The sequence below is a fragment of the Lissotriton helveticus genome, chromosome 3_1 (genome assembly GCF_964261635.1).
Source record: "Lissotriton helveticus chromosome 3_1, aLisHel1.1, whole genome shotgun sequence".
Classification (NCBI taxonomy): Eukaryota; Metazoa; Chordata; class Amphibia; order Caudata; family Salamandridae; genus Lissotriton; species Lissotriton helveticus.
Window position 1 is genome coordinate 1,963,081,925 of NC_136061.1, and position 20,963 is coordinate 1,963,102,887.

General features: G+C 50.1%; 1 protein-coding gene across 1 annotated transcript in view; it reads left to right on the plus strand.

Moving 5' to 3' along the window:
• The first annotated feature begins 5,873 nt into the window (after positions 1–5,873).
• The window catches only part of IGDCC3 (immunoglobulin superfamily DCC subclass member 3), a 362,029-nt gene continuing 346,939 nt past the window's right edge, over positions 5,874–20,963 (plus strand). Inside the window, exon 1 of the mRNA XM_078683466.1 lies at positions 5,874–6,135. Coding sequence (XP_078539592.1) covers positions 5,874–6,135 — 262 coding nt within the window. The remainder of the gene's footprint in view (positions 6,136–20,963) is intronic.

A 20,963-nucleotide genomic window follows, 5' to 3' on the forward strand; every position in this document is an offset into this window, starting at 1 on the left:
GGACTGGTTGTTATTTCCAGTACTTCCTTGTGCTAAAGGATGACAGAGGCCTCGATCATATCTAAAAGAGCGCCTTGAGACCCTTCCGGGTGAGTAGCGCGCTATACAAATGTCATGATTGATTGATTGATTGAAAACCTTAAACTCTCATTGCCTTTCTATGCAAGGACAAATTAAAAATGCTCACCCTGACCCAGGTTCTCTCTGCCCTCGATTCGGGCGACTGGATAATGGTGCTGGACTGCAGGATGCTTATTTTCACATCCCCATCTTGCAGGCCCACAGAAGCGATCCGCGGTTCACAGTGGGCCACAAGTACATTCAGTTTGTGTGCGACCTACCCACTGAAGTGATCGCAAAGGTGACCACAAAGGTGCTATCCATCTTTGGAAGTTGGGGTCAACCTACTTTAGGGTACCAGTCTTTCCCTATTTTGACAACAGGCTGTTGAAGGCAGGCTCGCCACATTTAGTTGTGGCCTACCTCCAGATGATGGCGAACCTGCGTATATCTGTGTGTGAAGTCTGTGTCTGTAGGGGCAAGTTTGTGGCTTAGTGCTGTGCCTATCAATTGCAAACGCTGCAGGCAAAACTGTTGGATGTGTTGTTGACATTGTTTTTAGCCTGGCAAGGAATTGTTCTGTGCACAATATCTGTTGACCCTTTCGAGCTTTTTACATTTGCCGGACCAACCGTCCTTTTTCAAATCACTGGTTGTTCTGCTTTTTCTAAAAGGTTTAAAACATGTTTCCACCTAAGCCATTCATGATACTATAGTGGGACTTAAATTTGGTTTTCACGTTTCTAATGTGTAGCCCTTTTGAACCAATGCACATTTGTCCATTGCGTCTACTCACCCTTAAAATGGTCTTACTAGTTATGATAACATCTGCACGACGGGAGAGTGAACTCCAGCCTCCCTCCCTTTACCACCTGTTTTTCTAGACAAACTGGTGTTAAGGACTCAAGCTGTGCTCCTACCAAAGGTGGTGATGCCTTTTCATGTTGAGTTTTCTTTGCTCCGCCTCATCCCTCGAAGGAGGATGAGAAACTCCAATGTTTGGACCTTAGACGAGCTCTTAGTTTTTACATTGATTGTACCAGAGAATATCATGTGTGTGATCAGCTGTTTGGGGGGATTCTCCAGGGCTAAGAAGTGCAAAGCAGTGCAAAATCACACCCTCTCAATGGATATTTCTCTGTATTACGATCTACTATGCATTGGCTAAGAAGCAGCCTTCAAAAGGTGTAAGGGCTGACTCAGCCAGGGCCAAGGCTGCCACACTGTCCTGTGAAGTGCCAGTTTTGGATTTTTGTCAGACAGCTTGTAAGACCCGGCTTCCTGGGCACCAGGGCACTCAGGGGTAACTGCGCTCCAATCGCATCAACTGGAGTGTTCCCTCACTGATGTCCTGGGGCCTCAGTACTAAAGGACCCAAAACTGGATAACCAAGTACTCCTCTCCAGCACTTGACTCTCTCAGGGTAGCGAGACAGAGCAGTCCAAGGCTTACTCAAGGAGGTGAGGTGGGGTTAGACATTCAGAATACAGTGTAAACCGTACCACCAGCTGATAAACTCAATGTCCAGTCAGTGCTTTACTTTTTATAAAAGAAAAGTACTTTAATACACATAAGATAATTATTCTACACATAAAACTAGGACAAACAGTGAAAACCAGAAGTCTCTACAACCCTCTGGGGCAGAGTTCTGACCCCAAACAGTATTATAGCGCCTAGACGCCAAGCACTATAAAAACACAGTTAACATGAAAACACACAGTAAGCATTGCATATTACAGATCATGTTACACAGGGCTGTTCTCATTCACTAGAGCCTTGATACCAAACTTTGTATTGAAAGGATATAGTTTCAGCATATGATGCGAAGTCAAATGGTCGTGATCAGCCCCATAACCCCCCACCCAAAGCAACAGAAGTGCCCTCCCATTGTGAGTGAGGACACCGCTCTAGTGGTGTCAGGGATCTGATCAAAGGTGCCGGATGTCTTGGCACAGTTTACTGGAGTCCCACTAGTCCAGTAGCCACTGGCTAGCTGAAGAAGGGTAGTGGCTGGACAGAGTGCCAGTTCACCCTGATACCCTCAGAGTTCACAAAAAGTAAGGTGGGGTCTGCTTCACTGGCCTCTCTTCCCAGTTACTGCTTGTACAGGCTCCCACAGCGCAAGGGAGGAGCCTAGAGGGGATTTGATCTCACCTTCAAAGACTAGAATCAAGCATCCTCCTCTCTCTGGCTCTCGTCATGTGCTGCAAGCTTCTTTCCATCAGCCTCTGTGATCTGCTGTAAGCTTCCTTCCCACACCTTTGGTGATGTGCCGCAAGCTTCCTTCCCACACTGGGCAGCTGTCTGTAATTTCCTTGGTCCAAAGCGACCGCTCATCCAAGCCTCACAAACAGCTGGTCCTTAATGACCTTCCTTCCAGACCGCAGTGAACAGAGTCTTATCTTCTGTCTTCACACCAGCGGGGTCCGTGCCTGGCTATCTTCTCTGTCATAGCCCAGTCTTTGAACAACAGCTGACCACTCAGGCCAGACTTGTATCACCTCTGATTGATAGGCTCCTCCAATCAGAGGGTCTGCTACTTTTTACACCTCCAATCACAGACCATTCACCGCGTGTTCAATACATGGGTAAAGCATGTAGCAGGTCGTGTTCTGGTATCAGGCTGCGCAACCCTCTAGAGAGGAATTTTAATTAACTCCAGCCCAGGAGGCCCTGACAAGTGAGGGAGGGTCCTATCCACACAGTTAGTGCAGCTCAACCCAGATAAGAGCTGAAGGTCTCCCCCAGCCCACCAGGCCTTTCCAAGGAAATAGGGAGGGGGACGGGGGAGCTGGGATGTCCAGCAGGACAGCTCGCATTCCTCACACTGGCTCAAATCACCATTCTTCCCCTGTACACCCACGGGCTCTCAAACACACATCAGCCAGACAAAGGCAACAGGCCCACAGGCATGGCAAACTGCACAGACTTGGTCAGGAGGGTGCCTAGGGACTCACCCCTCCTGACTATAGATTTATTGCTGCCACCAAGGTCAGTCTACCACAGCCTTAATAGAGAGGGCAGTAGCCACTCTCTGAAAAATAGGGGTGCACTAGGCATGCCCCCTCGACCTCAGAGCCAAGCTCTGGGGTCTCAATCCATGTAAACAGGGAGACCCTCAGTGGACATGTATGATTGTCATGCTCACTGAGGTAGGGATCTAGAAACTATACAGTAGCTTTTGAGTGATTTGCCTGGAGATTAGCATAAGGCAGGGGAAGCACTTTCTCCAGAGACATGCAGGAGACTTCCCGTCCCAACACAGCTGCATGGGCATCAGTGCACACGTTCACGAAGCACTACTATCTTGAGAGCCAGACAGGTAAAAGATGGGTATTTTGCCAACCTGGTCCTGCAGGACTTTTTAACCTGAGTCATTCCACAGACAACCCACATTGGGAGGTACTTCTTTGATATCTGTTCATAAGGTGAGGAATCTGCAGTTAGGTGTATCAAAGGAAAGAATAAGTTACTTATCTTCCGAAACTCTCTTTCTGGTGGATACTCTATCTGCAGATTCCTCACCACACTCCCACCTCCCCGTTCTCTGGTATGGTCTATTCCATCTAAAAAGATGCCAGTCCTAAGAATCTGCACGCTGGTGTGTTCAATTTGGTGATGAGTCCCTCATCTGATGCCATTGAAGATTTCCTGAAAGAAACTGACATTAGCGCGCATGTGTACAGCTAATATGCAATTTGTTCGTCACTTCCGGAACAGAGTGGCATTTAGGCGCAGTTGCATGGCGCCACCCACCATGCACACAGGAGCACTGCTGTTGAGTTTCTGGATCCTGTTTTGCGCCTGGAGAAAATTCACAAGGTGAGGAATCTGCAGTTAGATAGAGCATCCTCTAGAGAGAGTGTTACTGAAGGTAAGTAAAACTTTGTTTTACATGTAACAACAGAATGTTTAAACCCTAGAAGTGATGGATGGTTCTGGTATGTTCTAGTACATGTCGGGTGGAACCTGCTGCTCATTATTCTGTTACCATATGATGCGGAAACTTGTATTTGTGGAATATTTCTGGGATATTATTGTGTGCCTATTTTTTAATATTCTGGTACCAATTTTCAAACCACCTCTGCTGGCTGTCTTCCCTAATAGCCCAGAACGATAAGTATCCACCCGCCTTCTCGCCCCCATCTCAAATACTCAAAAATCCATAAATAGCTCACCAGTTTTAAGTCTGTGCCATGCATAATGTGTGATTTTGTCTGGATTTGTATTATTTGTGTTCCTTTTCTAGAAATCCATTAAAATGAAAATAATTGGATTTGTTTTTATTGCTGTGTTTTACAAGTAAATTTAATTCAGTGTTGAGTACATTAATACTATCAAAACAAAAAACAGTGAAACAGTGAGAAAAAGGAGTTTCAAGATGGATACAAAATCTGCTCGATTGACACCCCCCAACAAACCCCCGTTTTCAGCATCCGAGGGTGCCTGGTTGAGAGGCATTCTAATGCACAGTCTCCCTGCAATGCCTGGTTGCCCCCACCCACGGGTTATGTTAAACACACGCCGCATTAATTCTCACGCGCCGCGTTCTTTCATTTTGCATGTCTTGTTGCGACGTCCTCTCTACAATATAAATACACTTCAATAAAGCGGAATGCGCCTGCCCTGTTTTCTACAACTGGTTTCTTCATGTCCGCTTCACCTGGTACCTAGAAAGCAACACATGCTCTCCAAAAAAAACAAAAAAAGACAACGGACACTACTTTCCCACAAAAAAAAATCGCACACACTGATTCTATCAACAGCAACATGAGAAATAAAGAGTACAATTTAGAAACCTAACTCACCATCCCTGGAAAATATCAGTTATAGCATAAACATTGCATACAGCGCCCACTATATTCATAAGACTGTATGTGGCACTATAAGAATCAAATTACTATCTCTTCTTTACAACAATAGAAGGATCATAACTCCAACACGTGTGGGGATTTGTGTGTTCCATACTCCATGTTCAACATACGTCTTGAAAATTGGTATTTTGTGTTGAAGAGCATGCTCCGGTTCACCCATCAAAACACATGGGGAGGGGGAGGCTAGAGGGGACAAAGCAGAAAATGCCATAAGCCACACGATACTGTCATCTGTAAGTAAGTACAGTGCGGGTGGGGTATACAACATTATCACCCTATAAACTGCTCTATTTCTGGATTATTGCCGATTCTTTGAGTGTTTTATTGGTGGCATAAAGTCAAGGCAAGGGGCTGAGAGAGCAGCGCGCTCCTCCCTGGAGGGGAGGGGGGGCATTCAAAGGCTAACATTAAATCCCCTTGAAATGGACACCCCCCTCCTCCAGTTCAAAGTGAAGGGGGCATCTCATGCTTTGCTCCAAATGTCCAGTAATATAAAGGGCTGCTCTTTTGTTTCCCCGAAGGGGCTCCAGAGGACTGAGGAGAGGTGGGGGCGAGGGGGTGAGAGGGGGGGAGGGGGGGGCAGGGAGAGGTGGAAGGAAACAGAGAGGGGAAAAGAGGGTGAGATAAAAAGAGAAAACGCGGAGAGGGAAGTCGAACGACAGGGCGGTGGGAAGTCAGTAGGAATAAAGAGGGATAGCGGAGGGGTGATGGGAGGACGGGGTGAAGGCAGGACAGAGCCAGGGAAAGGGTGAAGAACGGTAAAAGGAGGAATAGGGTGAGGTATCGAGAAGAGGGAGGCAGAATAGCGAGGGAGAAGGAGAGGGGGAGGGGTGAGTGGCGCGAGGGAGGGAGGGAGGTGGAGGGAATGAGTGAGGGGAAAGGTGGGGGAGGGCGATTCCTCGTCGCCCTCTCTGGCAGGCAGCAGAGCCGGGGCCGGGGATGCTGCTGACGGATTGCTGCTCTGTAAGATGGCGCAAGCAGCCAGCAGGCAGCAGCCGAGCTAGGGCAGCGGCACGAGGCCACCACACACCTATTTATATTGTCTCTTTAATACCGAGGAGCGGATTCGACCCCACCCTCTTTTATTTGGGATTTGGCGGAGCACAGGAGCCCGTTGTGGAGGTCGCGCTGATGGCTGCGGGGGGAGGCTGCGGGCTGCCCGCCCCGGGGCTTCTCTTCCTGCTCCTCGGCTTTGCTGTGGGTGAGTAGGTTTCTGTGTCACTCTGTATGTCGGTGGGGGGAGGGCGGGTGTAACGGGGAGTGGGACAGGTGGCAGGGGATGGGGAGTACCCCGAGTTGTCTCTATCCACCCATACCACCTCACGCGTACCACTAGTGACTGACTCTGCCGGGGTCGCGGGCTCGGGGTGTTTACATACATGTTAACTCACCTCCTCTCAGTACTCCCAGGCCAGCACTTCTAAAGGAGAACTCCGTACGGACACTTGTTTCTATACGAGTACCGGTACCTGTTTCTTCTCAAGAAGAAGAGCCAACTATCCAGGGGAGAGTGCGAGCACTTCTTTACACCAAGTGGGCGCTTCGGCACTTTTTTATTCTAATGGCGAGAGTACCAGCACTTAAAAGGAGATCAGAGTACCGGCCCTTGTTTGTACAGAGTACCGGTACCCGTCTCTTCTCAAAAGGAGGAGCGCACTCCTCAGGGGAGACAGTGTGAGCACTTCTTTATACTCTGTGGTGTGGGGCGCCTCGGCACTGTTTTAGTCCTTTATTCCAATGGCGAGAGTCCCAGCACTTCTAAAGGGGATGTATTTATTCTAAAAGGGAGAGTACAAATGCGAAGTAGGTAGTACACGCAAGACTTTATTCTTGAGGATGAGGATGACCGTACAAATTCATTCTATAGTCGAGAGTACCAGCCCTTCCTCACTCTCAAGAGAGGAGTGCACGCCGCCTGGATTCGAACGCGGGTGGTACCCACTACATTTCTTCTCCAAGGGGGTGGGGACAGGACGGTTTGTGTGTTCAATGAAAGGAAAGCACCAGTTCATCTTAAGAGTGAAGAAGATAAGAGCTCCAGAACGTGTTAGTACTCGAGCAGAGCACCAGCACTTCTTAATACTTGAGTGGAGAAGGGTAGCAGTATTTTCTATTGCCCGAGGAGAAGCAACCACTAACCCATCGTTACCCTCAAGGGGCAGTAACAGACCTTTGATATACTCAAGAGATGAGAATACTGGAAGGGCTTCGGCTCTGCTACCGAAAAGGAGAGCGCCAGCATCCATGCATCCTCGGGGCGCAGCACAGGCACCCCTGTGTACTGAGGCAAATGTACCAGTACCCCAGTACCATCCACAAAGAGTACCATCATATCTGTACCGTCAAGGCGGAGTACTGACGGGTCTGTATTCTCTGGATCCTCAGGAGAGAGCATCATCATCTTTGAGTCCCAAAGACAGGATACTAGCACATCTGTATCCTTAAGTGAGTGTGCAAGCACTTCTGCATCCTCCGGAGAGAGTATCAGCCTCTTTGGGTCGTGAAGGCAGAGTGCCGGCACATCTAATAAATAAGTGATAGTGCCAGCACAGCACATCTGCATCCTCAGGAGAGAGTATTAGCATCTTTGGGTCACGAAGGCAGAGTACAGGCACATCTGTATCCTTTAAAGTGAGAGTAATTCAGTATTCTCTAGAGAGAGTACCAGCACCTCGCTATCCTTAGGAGAGAACACCCTCGCCACTGTATCCTCCGGAGAGAGTACCAGCAACTTAATATCCTCCAGAGAGAATATCAGCACTTCCGTATCCTCCAGAGAGGGTAAACCGCGTGTGGCTCTACCACACAGCCCGAACCACGAATGCGTCTTAACCACGCATTCCTTCACCACACAATTTCGTGGCAACGGCACGAATGGTAAAGGGGTATGCAGGGCTAAGTTCGCCACTACTCTGACCACCCTCCCCTTGCCCAAAGCTACATACCCCCTACCTGCCCCTCCCGTCCTGAGGCTCAAAACCTTTCCCCTCCCATCCCCACACTGTCCGTAAAACTACCCCAACTCCTTCCACAGACCTTAGGCCTAAAATCCTAACCTCTAATTAAAACAAGCATTTACAATGCAATGGTTTTGCCTTTGTTAAAGTTAGAGCTATTGGCATTGCTCTTGACACTCTGAAGCTCCACTCTGAAGCTCCACTCTGAAGCTCCACTCTGAAGCTCCACTCTGAAGCTCCACTCTGAAGCTCCACTCTGCACTCTGAAGCTGCACTCTGAAGCTCCACTCTGCACTCTGAAGCTCCACTCTGAAGCTCCACTCTGAAGCTCCACTCTGAAGCTCCACTCTGAAGCTCCACTCTGAAGCTCCACTCTGCACTCTGAAGCTCCACTCTGCACTCTGAATCTGCACTCTGAAGCTCCACTCTGCACTCTGAAGCTCCACTCTGCACTCTGAAGCTCCACTCTGCACTCTGAAGCTCCACTCTGCACTCTGAAGCTCCACTCTGCACTCTGAAGCTCCACTCTGAAGCTCCACTCTGCACTCTGAAGCTCCACTCTGAAGCTCCACTCTGCACTCTGAAGCTCCACTCTGAAGCTCCACTCTGCACTCTGAAGCTCCACTCTGAAGCTCCACTCTGCACTCTGAAGCTCCACTCTGCACTCTGAAGCTCCACTCTGAAGCTCCACTCTGCACTCTGAAGCTCCACTCAGAAGCTCCACTCTGCACTCTGAAGCTCCACTCTGAAGCTCCACTCTGAAGCTCCACTCTGAAGCTCCACTCTGAAGCTCCACTCTGAAGCGCCACTCTGAAGCGCCACTCTGCAGCTCCACTCTGCAGCTCCACTCTGCAGCTCCACTCTGAATCTGCAGCTCCACTCTGAATCTGCAGCTCCACTCTGAATCTGCAGCTCCACTCTGAAGCTCCACTCTGAAGCTCCACTCTGAAGCTCCACTCTGAAGCTCCACTCTGAAGCTCCACTCTGAAGCTCCACTCTGAAGCTCCACTCTGCACTCTGCACTCTGAAGCTCCACTCTGCACTCTGAAGCTCCACTCTGCACTCTGAAGCTCCACTCTGCACTCTGAAGCTCCACTCTGCACTCTGAAGCTCCACTCTGAAGCTCCACTCTGAAGCTCCACTCTGCACTCTGAAGCTCCACTCTGAAGCTCCACTCTGCACTCTGAAGCTCCACTCTGAAGCTCCACTCTGAAGCTCCACTCTGCACTCTGAAGCTCCACTCTGCACTCTGAAGCTCCACTCTGCACTCTGAAGCTCCACTCTGCACTCTGAAGCTCCACTCTGAAGCTCCACTCTGCACTCTGAAGCTCCACTCTGAAGCTCCACTCTGCACTCTGAAGCTCCACTCTGAAGCTCCACTCTGCACTCTGAAGCTCCACTCTGAAGCTCCACTCTGCACTCTGAAGCTCCACTCTGAAGCTCCACTCTCCACTCTGAAGCTCCACTCTGAAGCTCCATTCTGAAGCTCCACTCTGAAGCGCCACTCTGAAGCTCCACTCTGCAGCTCCACTCTGCAGCTCCACTCTGAATCTGCAGCTCCACTCTGAATCTGCAGCTCCACTCTGAATCTGCAGCTCCACTCTGAATCTGCAGCTCCACTCTGAATCTGCAGCTCCACTCTGAAGCTCCACTCTGAAGCTCCACTCTGAAGCTCCACTCTGAAGCTCCACTCTGCACTCTGAAGCTCCACTCTGCACTCTGAAGCTCCACTCTGCACTCTGAAGCTCCACTCTGAAGCTCCACTCTGCACTCTGAAGCTCCACTCTGAAGCTCCACTCTGAAGCTCCACTCTGAAGCTCCACTCTGCACTCTGAAGCTCCACTCTGCACTCTGAAGCTCCACTCTGCACTCTGAAGCTCCACTCTGCACTCTGAAGCTCCACTCTGAAGCTCCACTCTGCACTCTGAAGCTCCACTCTGAAGCTCCACTCTGCACTCTGAAGCTCCACTCTGAAGCTCCACTCTGCACTCTGAAGCTCCACTCTGAAGCTCCACTCTGCACTCTGAAGCTCCACTCTGAAGCTCCACTCTGCACTCTGAAGCTGCACTCTGAAGCTCCACTCTGCACTCTGAAGCTGCACTCTGAAGCTCCACTCTGCACTCTGAAGCTGCACTCTGAAGCTCCACTCTGCACTCTGAAGCTCCACTCTGCACTCTGAAGCTCCACTCTGCACTCTGAAGCTCCACTCTGAAGCTCCACTCTGCACTCTGAAGCTCCACTCTGAAGCTCCACTCTCCACTCTGAAGCTCCACTCTGAAGCTCCACTCTGAAGCGCCACTCTGAAGCTCCACTCTGCAGCTCCACTCTGCAGCTCCACTCTGAATCTGCAGCTCCACTCTGAATCTGCAGCTCCACTCTGAATCTGCAGCTCCACTCTGAAGCTCCACTCTGAAGCTCCACTCTGAAGCTCCACTCTGAAGCTCCACTCTGAAGCTCCACTCTGCACTCTGAAGCTCCACTCTGCACTCTGAAGCTCCACTCTGCACTCTGAAGCTCCACTCTGCACTCTGAAGCTCCACTGTGCACTCTGAAGCTCCACTCTGCACTCTGAAGCTCCACTCTGCACTCTGAAGCTCCACTCTGAAGCTCCACTCTGCACTCTGAAGCTCCACTCTGAAGCTCCACTCTGCACTCTGAAGCTCCACTCTGAAGCTCCACTCTGAAGCTCCACTCTGAAGCTCCACTCTGAAGCTCCACTCTGCACTCTGAAGCTCCACTCTGCACTCTGAAGCTCCACTCTGCACTCTGAAGCTCCACTCTGAAGCTCCACTCTGCACTCTGAAGCTCCACTCTGAAGCTCCACTCTGCACTCTGAAGCTCCACTCTGAAGCTCCACTCTGCACTCTGAAGCTGCACTCTGAAGCTCCACTCTGCACTCTGAAGCTGCACTCTGAAGCTCCACTCTGCACTCTGAAGCTGCACTCTGAAGCTCCACTCTGCACTCTGAAGCTCCACTCTGAAGCTCCACTCTGCACTCTGAAGCTCCACTCTGAAGCTCCACTCTGCACTCTGAAGCTCCACTCTGCAGCTCCACTCTGAATCTGCAGCTCCACTCTGAATCTGCAGCTCCACTCTGAATCTGCAGCTCCACTCTGCACTCTGAAGCTCCACTCTGCACTCTGAAGCTCCACTCTGAAGCTCCACTCTGCACTCTGAAGCTCCACTCTGAAGCTCCACTCTCCACTCTGAAGCTCCACTCTGAAGCTCCACTCTGAAGCTCCACTCTGAAGCTCCACTCTGCACTCTGAAGCTCCACTCTGCACTCTGAAGCTCCACTCTGCACTCTGAAGCTCCACTCTGCACTCTGAAGCTCCACTCTGAAGCTCCACTCTGCACTCTGAAGCTCCACTCTGAAGCTCCACTCTGCACTCTGAAGCTCCACTCTGAAGCTCCACTCTGCACTCTGAAGCTCCACTCTGAAGCTCCACTCTGCACTCTGAAGCTCCACTCTGAAGCTCCACTCTGCACTCTGAAGCTCCACTCTGAAGCTCCACTCTGCACTCTGAAGCTCCACTCTGCACTCTGAAGCTCCACTCTGCACTCTGAAGCTCCACTCTGCACTCTGAAGCTCCACTCTGCACTCTGAAGCTCCACTCTGCACTCTGAAGCTCCACTCTGCACTCTGAAGCTCCACTCTGAAGCTCCACTCTGCACTCTGAAGCTCCACTCTGAAGCTCCACTCTGCACTCTGAAGCTCCACTCTGCACTCTGAAGCTCCACTCTGCACTCTGAAGCTCCACTCTGCACTCTGAAGCTCCACTCTGAAGCTCCACTCTGCACTCTGAAGCTCCACTCTGCACTCTGAAGCTCCACTCTGCACTCTGAAGCTCCACTCTGCACTGTGCTCCTGAAAGGACAGTTCTGGGACACCATGACGCACCACTACCCTTCGGTGTCAGTGTGTGACCAAGAAACGCAGGGATCCGTGATACACATGTGGGGGTGCATGTGTGCATGCATACATGTGTATGTAACAGAAAGCGGTGTCGATCGTGTCGTGACAGAGTTGGTTCATGACAATCGTCTCGCGGTGGCTGTTCTAGTCTGACGGTGACCTTGGACGTGGTTTGTTTCTCTCGTCCGCTCATGCAATCCTGGGCCGGACAAGAGAACATTCAGACCTGTCACCGGTGGCTCTTGGGCGGCCGGGGACCCGTCTCTAGAGCTCAGGATGGGGGGCTGGGGACGGGAGGGGTGGGGGCCTGAGCGCTCTGCGCTCTCCGTCAGCCGCGGCCCACTCAGTACACGGGGCTCTGGCAATCTCCGTCACAGACTGCCTAGGACTGCCTAGGAGTGTACGGGGCTCTGGCAATCTCCGCCACAGAGTTCCCAGGAGTACACGGTGCTCCGGCGATCTATGCCACTGTGCATTAGAGCTGGTGTGTCTAGTAGTACATGGGGCTCTGGCGATCTCCGTCACGGACTGCCTATACGTGCACGGTACTCTGGCAATCTCCGCCACAGAATTAGGGAGGGGGAGCAAGGGAGGTGCCGGCAATGCCGGAACAGAATCGGGGGCGTTCCCGGCGTCGCGTGACGTCGGCAAAAGCCAAAGAATGTCGGGAACGCCCCCGTGTCTGGTCCGGCATTGACGGACAGGCCCCTCGTCCAATGGCAAGGCTCCATTTACGGAGCCAGCCAATGAATGAGGAGGGCCGACCCAAAGCACACTACAATTCTCATCAGGTTTTCGCCTGCGCGAAAAAGATGCGCAGAGCGCATCTTTTTGGCGAGGCAAAACCTAAAACCGACCCAGTCCCCCCTTTAGCCCTAAAACTACCCGATTACCCATTCCCCTGCCCTGAGGCTTAACACCCTAACTCCTAATAAAAAAAAACTACCCCAACCCCTGTCCCTCCAGCCCTGAAAACTACCCCGACCTAGCAGCCTTGAAAACGACCCTGACCCCGCAACTCTGAAAACTAACCTGACCCCCTCAACCCATACAAACTACCCCCACCCCCCAAAAACCGACCCCTGCCCCACTAACCTCACCATATCAGATCCTCCACTTCCTCATCCGAGGTCTTCCTGCTTCCATGTTCTGCTGGGCTGAAGCCAGCAGCTAAACCGCACACTGCCTTAACCACGCGTGGTTAAGGCAAGCGTGGTAGCACTTGCGTAGTCGGAACAGGCATGGCTGAGGCCGCAGTGTTCCGACTGTTTACCTCCAGAGAGAGTACCAGCTGCTCGGTATCTCCCGGAGAGAGTACTAGCAGTTCAGTATTCTGAGGAGGGAGTACCATAGCCTCTTTATTCTGACAGTTGAATACCAGTACTTCAGTATCCTACGGGAGAGTGCCAGAACCTCGCTGTACGTGGGGAGAGTACCAGCAACTCGGTATCCTCCAGAGAGAATACCAGCATCTCGGTATCCTCTGGAGAGGTACCAATACCATGGTATCCTCCACGGAGAGTACCAACACCTCTGTACCTTCTGGAGAGAATACCAGCACCTCTATATTCTCCAGAGAGAATACCAGCAACACTGTATCCTCCGGAGAAAGTACCAGCATCTCAGTATACTCCAGAGATAGTAACAGCACCGCTGTATTCTCCAGAGAGAGTACCTGCACCTTTGTGTCCTCTGGAGATGGTACAGCACCTTGAAATACTTTGGAGAGAGTACCAGCAGCTCGGTATTTGCTGTAGACAGTACCAGCACCTCGGTATCCTCCGGAGAGAATACCAACACCGCTGTATCCTCTGGAGAGGTACCAGCACATGGGTATCCTCCGGAGAGATACCAGTATCTCAGTATCCTCCAGAGAGAGTACCTGCACCTCGGTGTCCTCAGGAGATGGTACAGCAACTTGGTATACTTTGGAGAGAGTACCAGCACCTCTGTATTCTCCAGAAAGAGTACCAGCTTCTCCGTATTCTACGGAGACAGTACCAGCACCTCAGTATTCGCTGTAGAGAGTACAAGCACCACAGTATCCTCTGGAGGGATTACCGGCACCCGTGTATCCACCGGGGAGGTACCTGCACCTCGGTATCCTCCGAAGAGAGTACCAGCACCTCTGTATTTTCTGGAGATAGTACCACCAGCTCGGTATCCTCCGGAGAGAGTACCAGCACCCCGGTATCCTCTTGAGAGAGTACCAGCACCTCTGTAGTGTCTGGAGACAGTACCACCACCTCGGTATCCTCTGGAGAGAGTACCACCATCTCGGTATCCTCGGAAGTGAGTAACAGCACCTCGATATCCCCTGCAGAGAGTACCAGCACCTCTGTAGTGTCTGGAAGAGTACCATCATCTCTGTTTTCTCTGGAGAGAGTACCAGCAACTCGGTATCCTCCGGAGAGAGTACTGGCACCTCTGTATTCTCCTGAGAGTACCAGCATCTCTGTATTCTCCTGAGAGTACCAGCACCTCTGTATTCTCCAGAGAGTACCAGCAGCTCTGTATTCTCCTTAGAGAGTACCAGCACCTTTGTATTATCCAGAGAGAGTACCAGCATCTCTGTATTCTCCGGAGACAGTACCAGCACCTCCGTATTCACTGTAGAGAGTACCAGCACCACGGTATCCTCTAGAGGGAGTACCAGCACCAGTGTATCCTCTGGGGAGGTACCTGCACCTCGGTATTCTCCGGAGAGAGTACCAGCACCTCTGTATTCTCTGGAGAGAGTACCACCACCTCGGTATCCTCCGGAGAGAGTACCAGCACCCCGGTGTCCTCTTGAGAGAGTACCAGCACCTCTTTATCCTCTTGAGAGAGTACCACCACCTCGGTATCTTCCGGAGAGAGTACCAGCACTTCTGTATCCTCTGGAAAGAGTACCAGCACTTCCTTATTCTCAGGAGAGAGTAACAGCACCTCGATATCCCCTGCAGAGAGTACCAGCACCTCTGTAGTGTCTGGGAGAGTACCAGCACCTCTGTTTTCTCTGGAGAGAGTACCAGCAACTCGGTATCCTCCGGAGAGAGTACTGGTACCTTGGTATCCTCTTGAGAGAGTACTAGCACCTCGGCATCCTCCGGAGAGAGTACCAGCACCTCTGTATTCTCCGTAGAGAGTACCAGCATCTCTGTATTCTCCTGAGAGTACTAGCACCTCTGTATTATCCAGAGAGAGTACCAGCATCTCTGTATTCTCCGGAGACAGTACCAGCACCTCCGTATTCACTGTAGAGAGTACCAGCACCACGGTATCCTCTAGAGGGAGTACCAGCACCAGTGTATCCTCTGGAGAGGTACCTGCACCTCGGTATTCTCCGGAGAGAGTACCAGCACCTCTGTATTCTCTGGAGAGAGTACCACCACCTCGGTATCCTCCGGAGAGAGTACCAGCTCCCCGGTGTCCTCTTGAGAGAGTACAAGCACCTCTTATCCTCTGGAGAGAGTACCACCACCTCGGTATCTTCCGGAGAGAGTACCAGCACTTCTGTATCCTCTGGAAAGAGTACCAGCACTTCCTTATCCTCAGGAGAGAGTAACAGCACCTCGATATCCCCTGCAGAGAGTACCAGCACATCTGTAGTGTCTGGGAGAGTACCAGCACCTCTGTTTTCTCTGGAGAGAGTACCAGCAACTCGGTATCCTCCAGAGAGAGTACCGGCATCTCAGTATCCTCTTGAGAGAGTACCAGCACCTCTGTATTCTCTGGAGAGAGTACCAGCACCTCTGTATGCTCCGGAGAGAGTACCACCACCTCGATATCCCCCAGAGAGAGTACCAGCACCTCTGTATTATCCAGAGAGAGAGTACCAGCACCTCTGTATTATCCAGAGAGAGTACCATCATCTCTGTATTCTACGGAGAGAGTACCAGGATAATCTGTATTATCCAGAGAGATTACCAGCATCTCTCTATTCTCTGGAGAGAGTACCAGCACCTCAGTATCCTTCGGAGAGAGTACCAGCATCTCTCAATTCTTTGGAGAGAGTACCAACACCTCTGCATTATCCAGAGAGAGTACCAGCACCTCTGTATTATCCAGAGAGAGTACCAGCACTTCTGTATCCTCTGGAAAGAGTACCAGCACTTCCTTATTCTCAGGAGAGAGTAACAGCACCTCGATATCCCCTGCAGAGAGTACCAGCACCTCTGTAGTGTCTGGGAGAGTACCAGCACCTCTGTTTTCTCTGGAGAGAGTACCAGCAACTCGGTATCCTCCGGAGAGAGTACTGGTACCTTGGTATCCTCTTGAGAGAGTACTAGCACCTCGGCATCCTCCGGAGAGAGTACCAGCACCTCTGTATTCTCCGTAGAGAGTACCAGCATCTCTGTATTCTCCTGAGAGTACTAGCACCTCTGTATTATCCAGAGAGAGTACCAGCATCTCTGTATTCTCCGGAGACAGTACCAGCACCTCCGTATTCACTGTAGAGAGTACCAGCACCACGGTATCCTCTAGAGGGAGTACCAGCACCAGTGTATCCTCTGGAGAGGTACCTGCACTTCGGTATTCTCCGGAGAGAGTACCAGCACCTCTGTATTCTCTGGAGAGAGTACCACCACCTCGGTATCCTCCGGAGAGAGTACCAGCTCCCCGGTGTCCTCTTGAGAGAGTACAAGCACCTCTTATCCTCTGGAGAGAGTACCACCACCTCGGTATCTTCCGGAGAGAGTACCAGCACTTCTGTATCCTCTGGAAAGAGTACCAGCACTTCCTTATCCTCAGGAGAGAGTAACAGCACCTCGATATCCCCTGCAGAGAGTACCAGCACATCTGTAGTGTCTGGGAGAGTACCAGCACCTCTGTTTTCTCTGGAGAGAGTACCAGCAACTCGGTATCCTCCAGAGAGAGTACCGGCATCTCAGTATCCTCTTGAGAGAGTACCAGCACCTCTGTATTCTCTGGAGAGAGTACCAACACCTCTGTATGCTCCGGAGAGAGTACCACCACCTCGATATCCCCCAGAGAGAGTACCAGCACCTCTGTATTATCCAGAGAGAGAGTACCAGCACCTCTGTATTATCCAGAGAGAGTACCATCATCTCTGTATTCTACGGAGAGAGTACCAGGATAATCTGTATTATCCAGAGAGATTACCAGCATCTCTCTATTCTCTGGAGAGAGTACCAGCACCTCAGTATCCTTCGGAGAGAGTACCAGCATCTCTCAATTCTTTGGAGAGAGTACCAACACCTCTGCATTATCCAGAGAGAGTACCAGCACCTCTGTATTATCCAGAGAGAGTGCCAGCACTTCTGTATTCTCCTGAGAGAGTACCAGCACCTCTGTATTATCCAGAGAGAGTACCAGCATCTCTCTATTCTCCGGAGAGAGTACCAGCACCTCTGTTTTCTCCTGGGACAGTACCACCACCTCGGTATCCTTCGGAGAGAGTACCAGCATCTCTCTATTCTCCGGAGAGAGTACCAGCATCTCTGTATTCTCCTGAGAGAGTATCGGTATCCTCCGGAGAGAGTACCAGCGTGTCTGTATTCTCCAGCTAGAGTACCAGTACCTTAGTATCCTCCAGAGACAGTACCACCACCTTGCTATTCTTCAGAGAGAGTACTACGACCTCGGTATCCTCAGGAGAGACTACCCGCACCCCCACCTCGGTATCCTCAGAGAAGGGTCCCAGAACCTCTTTATCCTGAACCTCGGTATCCTCCGGAGAGAGTACCAGCACCTCGGTATCCTCCGGAGAGAGTACCAGCACCTCGGTATCCTCCGGAGAGAGTACCAGCACCTCGGTATCCTCCGGAGAGACTACCAGCACCTCGGTATCCTCCGGAGAGAGTACCCCCGCACCCCAGTATCCTCCGGAGAGAGTACCAGCACCTCGGTATCCTCCGGAGAGAGTACCAGCACCTCGGTATCCTCCGGAGAGACTACCAGCACCTCGGTATCCTCCGGAGAGAGTACCCCCGCACCCCAGTATCCTCCGGAGAGAGTACCAGCACCTCGGTATCCTCCGGAGAGAGTACCAGCACATCGGTATCCTCCGGAGAGAGTACCAGCACCTCGGTATCCTCCGGAGAGAGTACCACCACCTCGGTATCCTCAAAGAAGGGTCCAAGAACCTCTTTATCCTGAAGGCAGAGTACCAGCACCTCTGTATCCCTTGGGGAGAGTACTAATCGTAGATGTCTTCTCACGAGAATGCTATTTTTCGGTTTCGCACATTTTTGGCTGCTGCTGGAGGCACATGGGCCCTGTGAACAAGCGTCGCGGATTGGGCCGGGCGCCAGAGCCCTCGAGTCCGCTAGGGGATTGGAGCCGCTCGGGGACAGACACAGTCGGCGCCTCGCTAGTCCTGGCACCGCTGCCTGCCACAGGCCTGACACCCATAGCGCCCCCTGACACGCCGTAGCGTACTAACACACCTTTCTTTAAAAGCAGGGTGCTCCATGCATGCACGACGCCTTCCGGGGATCCGACCCCGTAGAAAAGTGTTCAATACATTGTAAAGCACAGTACAAGCGGGTTGTGGCATCACTACCCACAGGTTATGGAAACATGGCACCGCCACCCTACTGACTTTTCACTTTGAAAAAAATACTTTAGTTAGATAATCAAGTCCATTAAAGTGGCAGCAACATAAAATAATACTCTACTGTGATCATTTATTAGTCGCTAGTTCTAAAACCACGACTTTACCTGTTATTAGAGCATGATATCACCTCTCTTTTGTGCATCAGTCTAGTTGTGACCTCACTACTTACTTACACTCCGGTAACAGAAACATGACGTCGCTAGTGAAAGGGCGAGATTTTGATCGATACCTTATATCTATTGATCCAAACCTCGATCTGGTCGACTGAACCTTTATTGCCTGTCTTGGAAGGAAACAGTACACCTATCTGCAAGTTAGTTCACCCAATAAAGGACTCTACTCTTAAAGATCACGGACAACTTCTAGGTTTCAAAAGTTTATTGTAAAGATATAATGAGCTGCAAATACAAGCATCTCAGAATGAGATTCACGAGATACACAGGTCCAATTACATACATGTGCTCTCGAAAAGCCCTCAGACGAGCAACAGAAATCACTAACACAAGTTCTAAAAATAGCAAAGCTATCAGCATAGACGCATATCTCTCCTTCATTTAGGTTGGAGGAAAACAAACACAGGTTAGGCGTCCCTACCCTGTTCTAGATGGTATCCCTACTTAACCAAATCCCAACCTAACAAAGGTGTCAGCAATGAATGACCCCCAAGGGAAGTCACCCACTCTAAGTCTCTTGGTGAAAACCTAAAGTTCTCCAGTCATGACCCCTCACTGCCTACCCATCCGCTCTCTAAAGGGTCCTCAGGTCTCTGCTCTAACCCCACCCAGGGGTGCTGTCCCTAATACAAAACAGTCAACAACATTTGAGACGCCCCTTGCGAAACGCCTCTCACGTGGTGCAACTTCAGGCTTTTTCCATGATGCTTTGTATTGGGCCTCAGACGTTAGAGTTGACCTTGCTTCTCAGATTCTTCTCCGGCCCGCTGATACCCCTTAAACATTCCAGAACCCTCCTCCATGTCTGGGCCGTCTACTGAACAGACCTCTATTCATTCACTTATAATTGGATCCCCCCTTTCCTGTTGCAGACAGATATCTGCCGCCAAGAACCCAACTCTCATATACTTCTAAAAAGAAAAAGGCTTGCAACATTTCTCAGCCCAGACATGTACGTGTAAATCAATGCTAAAACATTTCAGGCCTACAATATTTCACATTATGATTATAGCATTCAACTTCTTCATTTAATTAAAGCATGTTAAAACTCTTATTCTATTATTTAGAAACCATTACTATAAATCATGGCCCATTAATGCAATGACCAAAAAACGTTAAACAATCTGTGTCGTGAAAAGAAACACCTTCCCTTTTAGCTCCAGCTCTGGCCCTGTGGCCTACCACGTTCTGCGTTTTACCACAGACCATCTTATGTGTTAACAGCTACACGACATAGATTCAAAATAATCACGTCTAATAAAATCATATAATGTCACACATTTCTGTATTAGTTCCACTTCTACTTAAATCTCTATATTAGCTATACCTGTGGGATATATTCGCAAATACTATTAGCACTCATGGCATTTCTCTTCATGAATTATGCTTACTATAGGTAAGTGTGATGTACTCATACATTTATATCAGTTTGCGCTCTCTCAGTTCCCCCCTTTGATGACCTCTCGGGGTCATCACTAACATTTAAACTGCAGTTATTGCTGGCATTCTCTGCGCTTCCAGAGCTCTCAGACTCCTGTACTGATTATCTTGTATGGCAGCCAAGCTCTGCAACTGTTCTCTTTGGGCCCTTTCTGACCTTCTTGCTCTGTACCATTTGAATACCCTCACCAATCCCCACAATATTATCCCACAGATCAATATTATGATGATAGGCTTTAGGATATACCATATAAAGCTTTTGCCTAAGGTGGAAAACCACCCTCCAACTGTACTCATTCCGTGGCCCACCTTTTCCCAGACATTTTCTCTACTCAAGTCTTCGATCTCTTTGTGTATATTAGTTATGTTCTTAATAACCTTCTCAAGGGGTTTTGAAAGGTCTGGAATGTAAGTGCAACATTCCTGGACCTTCAAAGCCTTACAGACTCCGCCCTCTTTTGCTAATAAGACATCTAATGCAAGCCGATTTTGAAAAACCATAGCCCTTATCGATTGCATCTCTCCTTCTACCAGCATTAAGGACTGAGCAGTGCTGGCAGACAACCTGTCGACAACTGTTGCCAGTCGTCTAATTTTAACATCATTAAGGATTATTCCCAAAAGAGGGAACATAGCTCCAAAGACATCTCCAACCATTTCGGCATCACCTACATCTCTCCTTCCCCTCGATGATGTCTGACCCTCAATGATCACTAAGTCTTGTGCATGATATATTTTGGGGAAGACAATTGCCAAGTAACATGATCCATACCAGTTGTCAGGTAGTCTCACGTAAGCATTTCTTCCACATACAAAATACACATTTGGAATCACTTGCATTCCCTTCAGGAAATCCTTAGTGTAGTACTCTAAATTAAAAGCATGTTCACAGTCAACTTCACCCACGTATACATTTTCATAATACGTTTTGGCTCGGTGAAGACATAACTTTCCTCTCTGCGCTTTATCTAAAGCTATTGG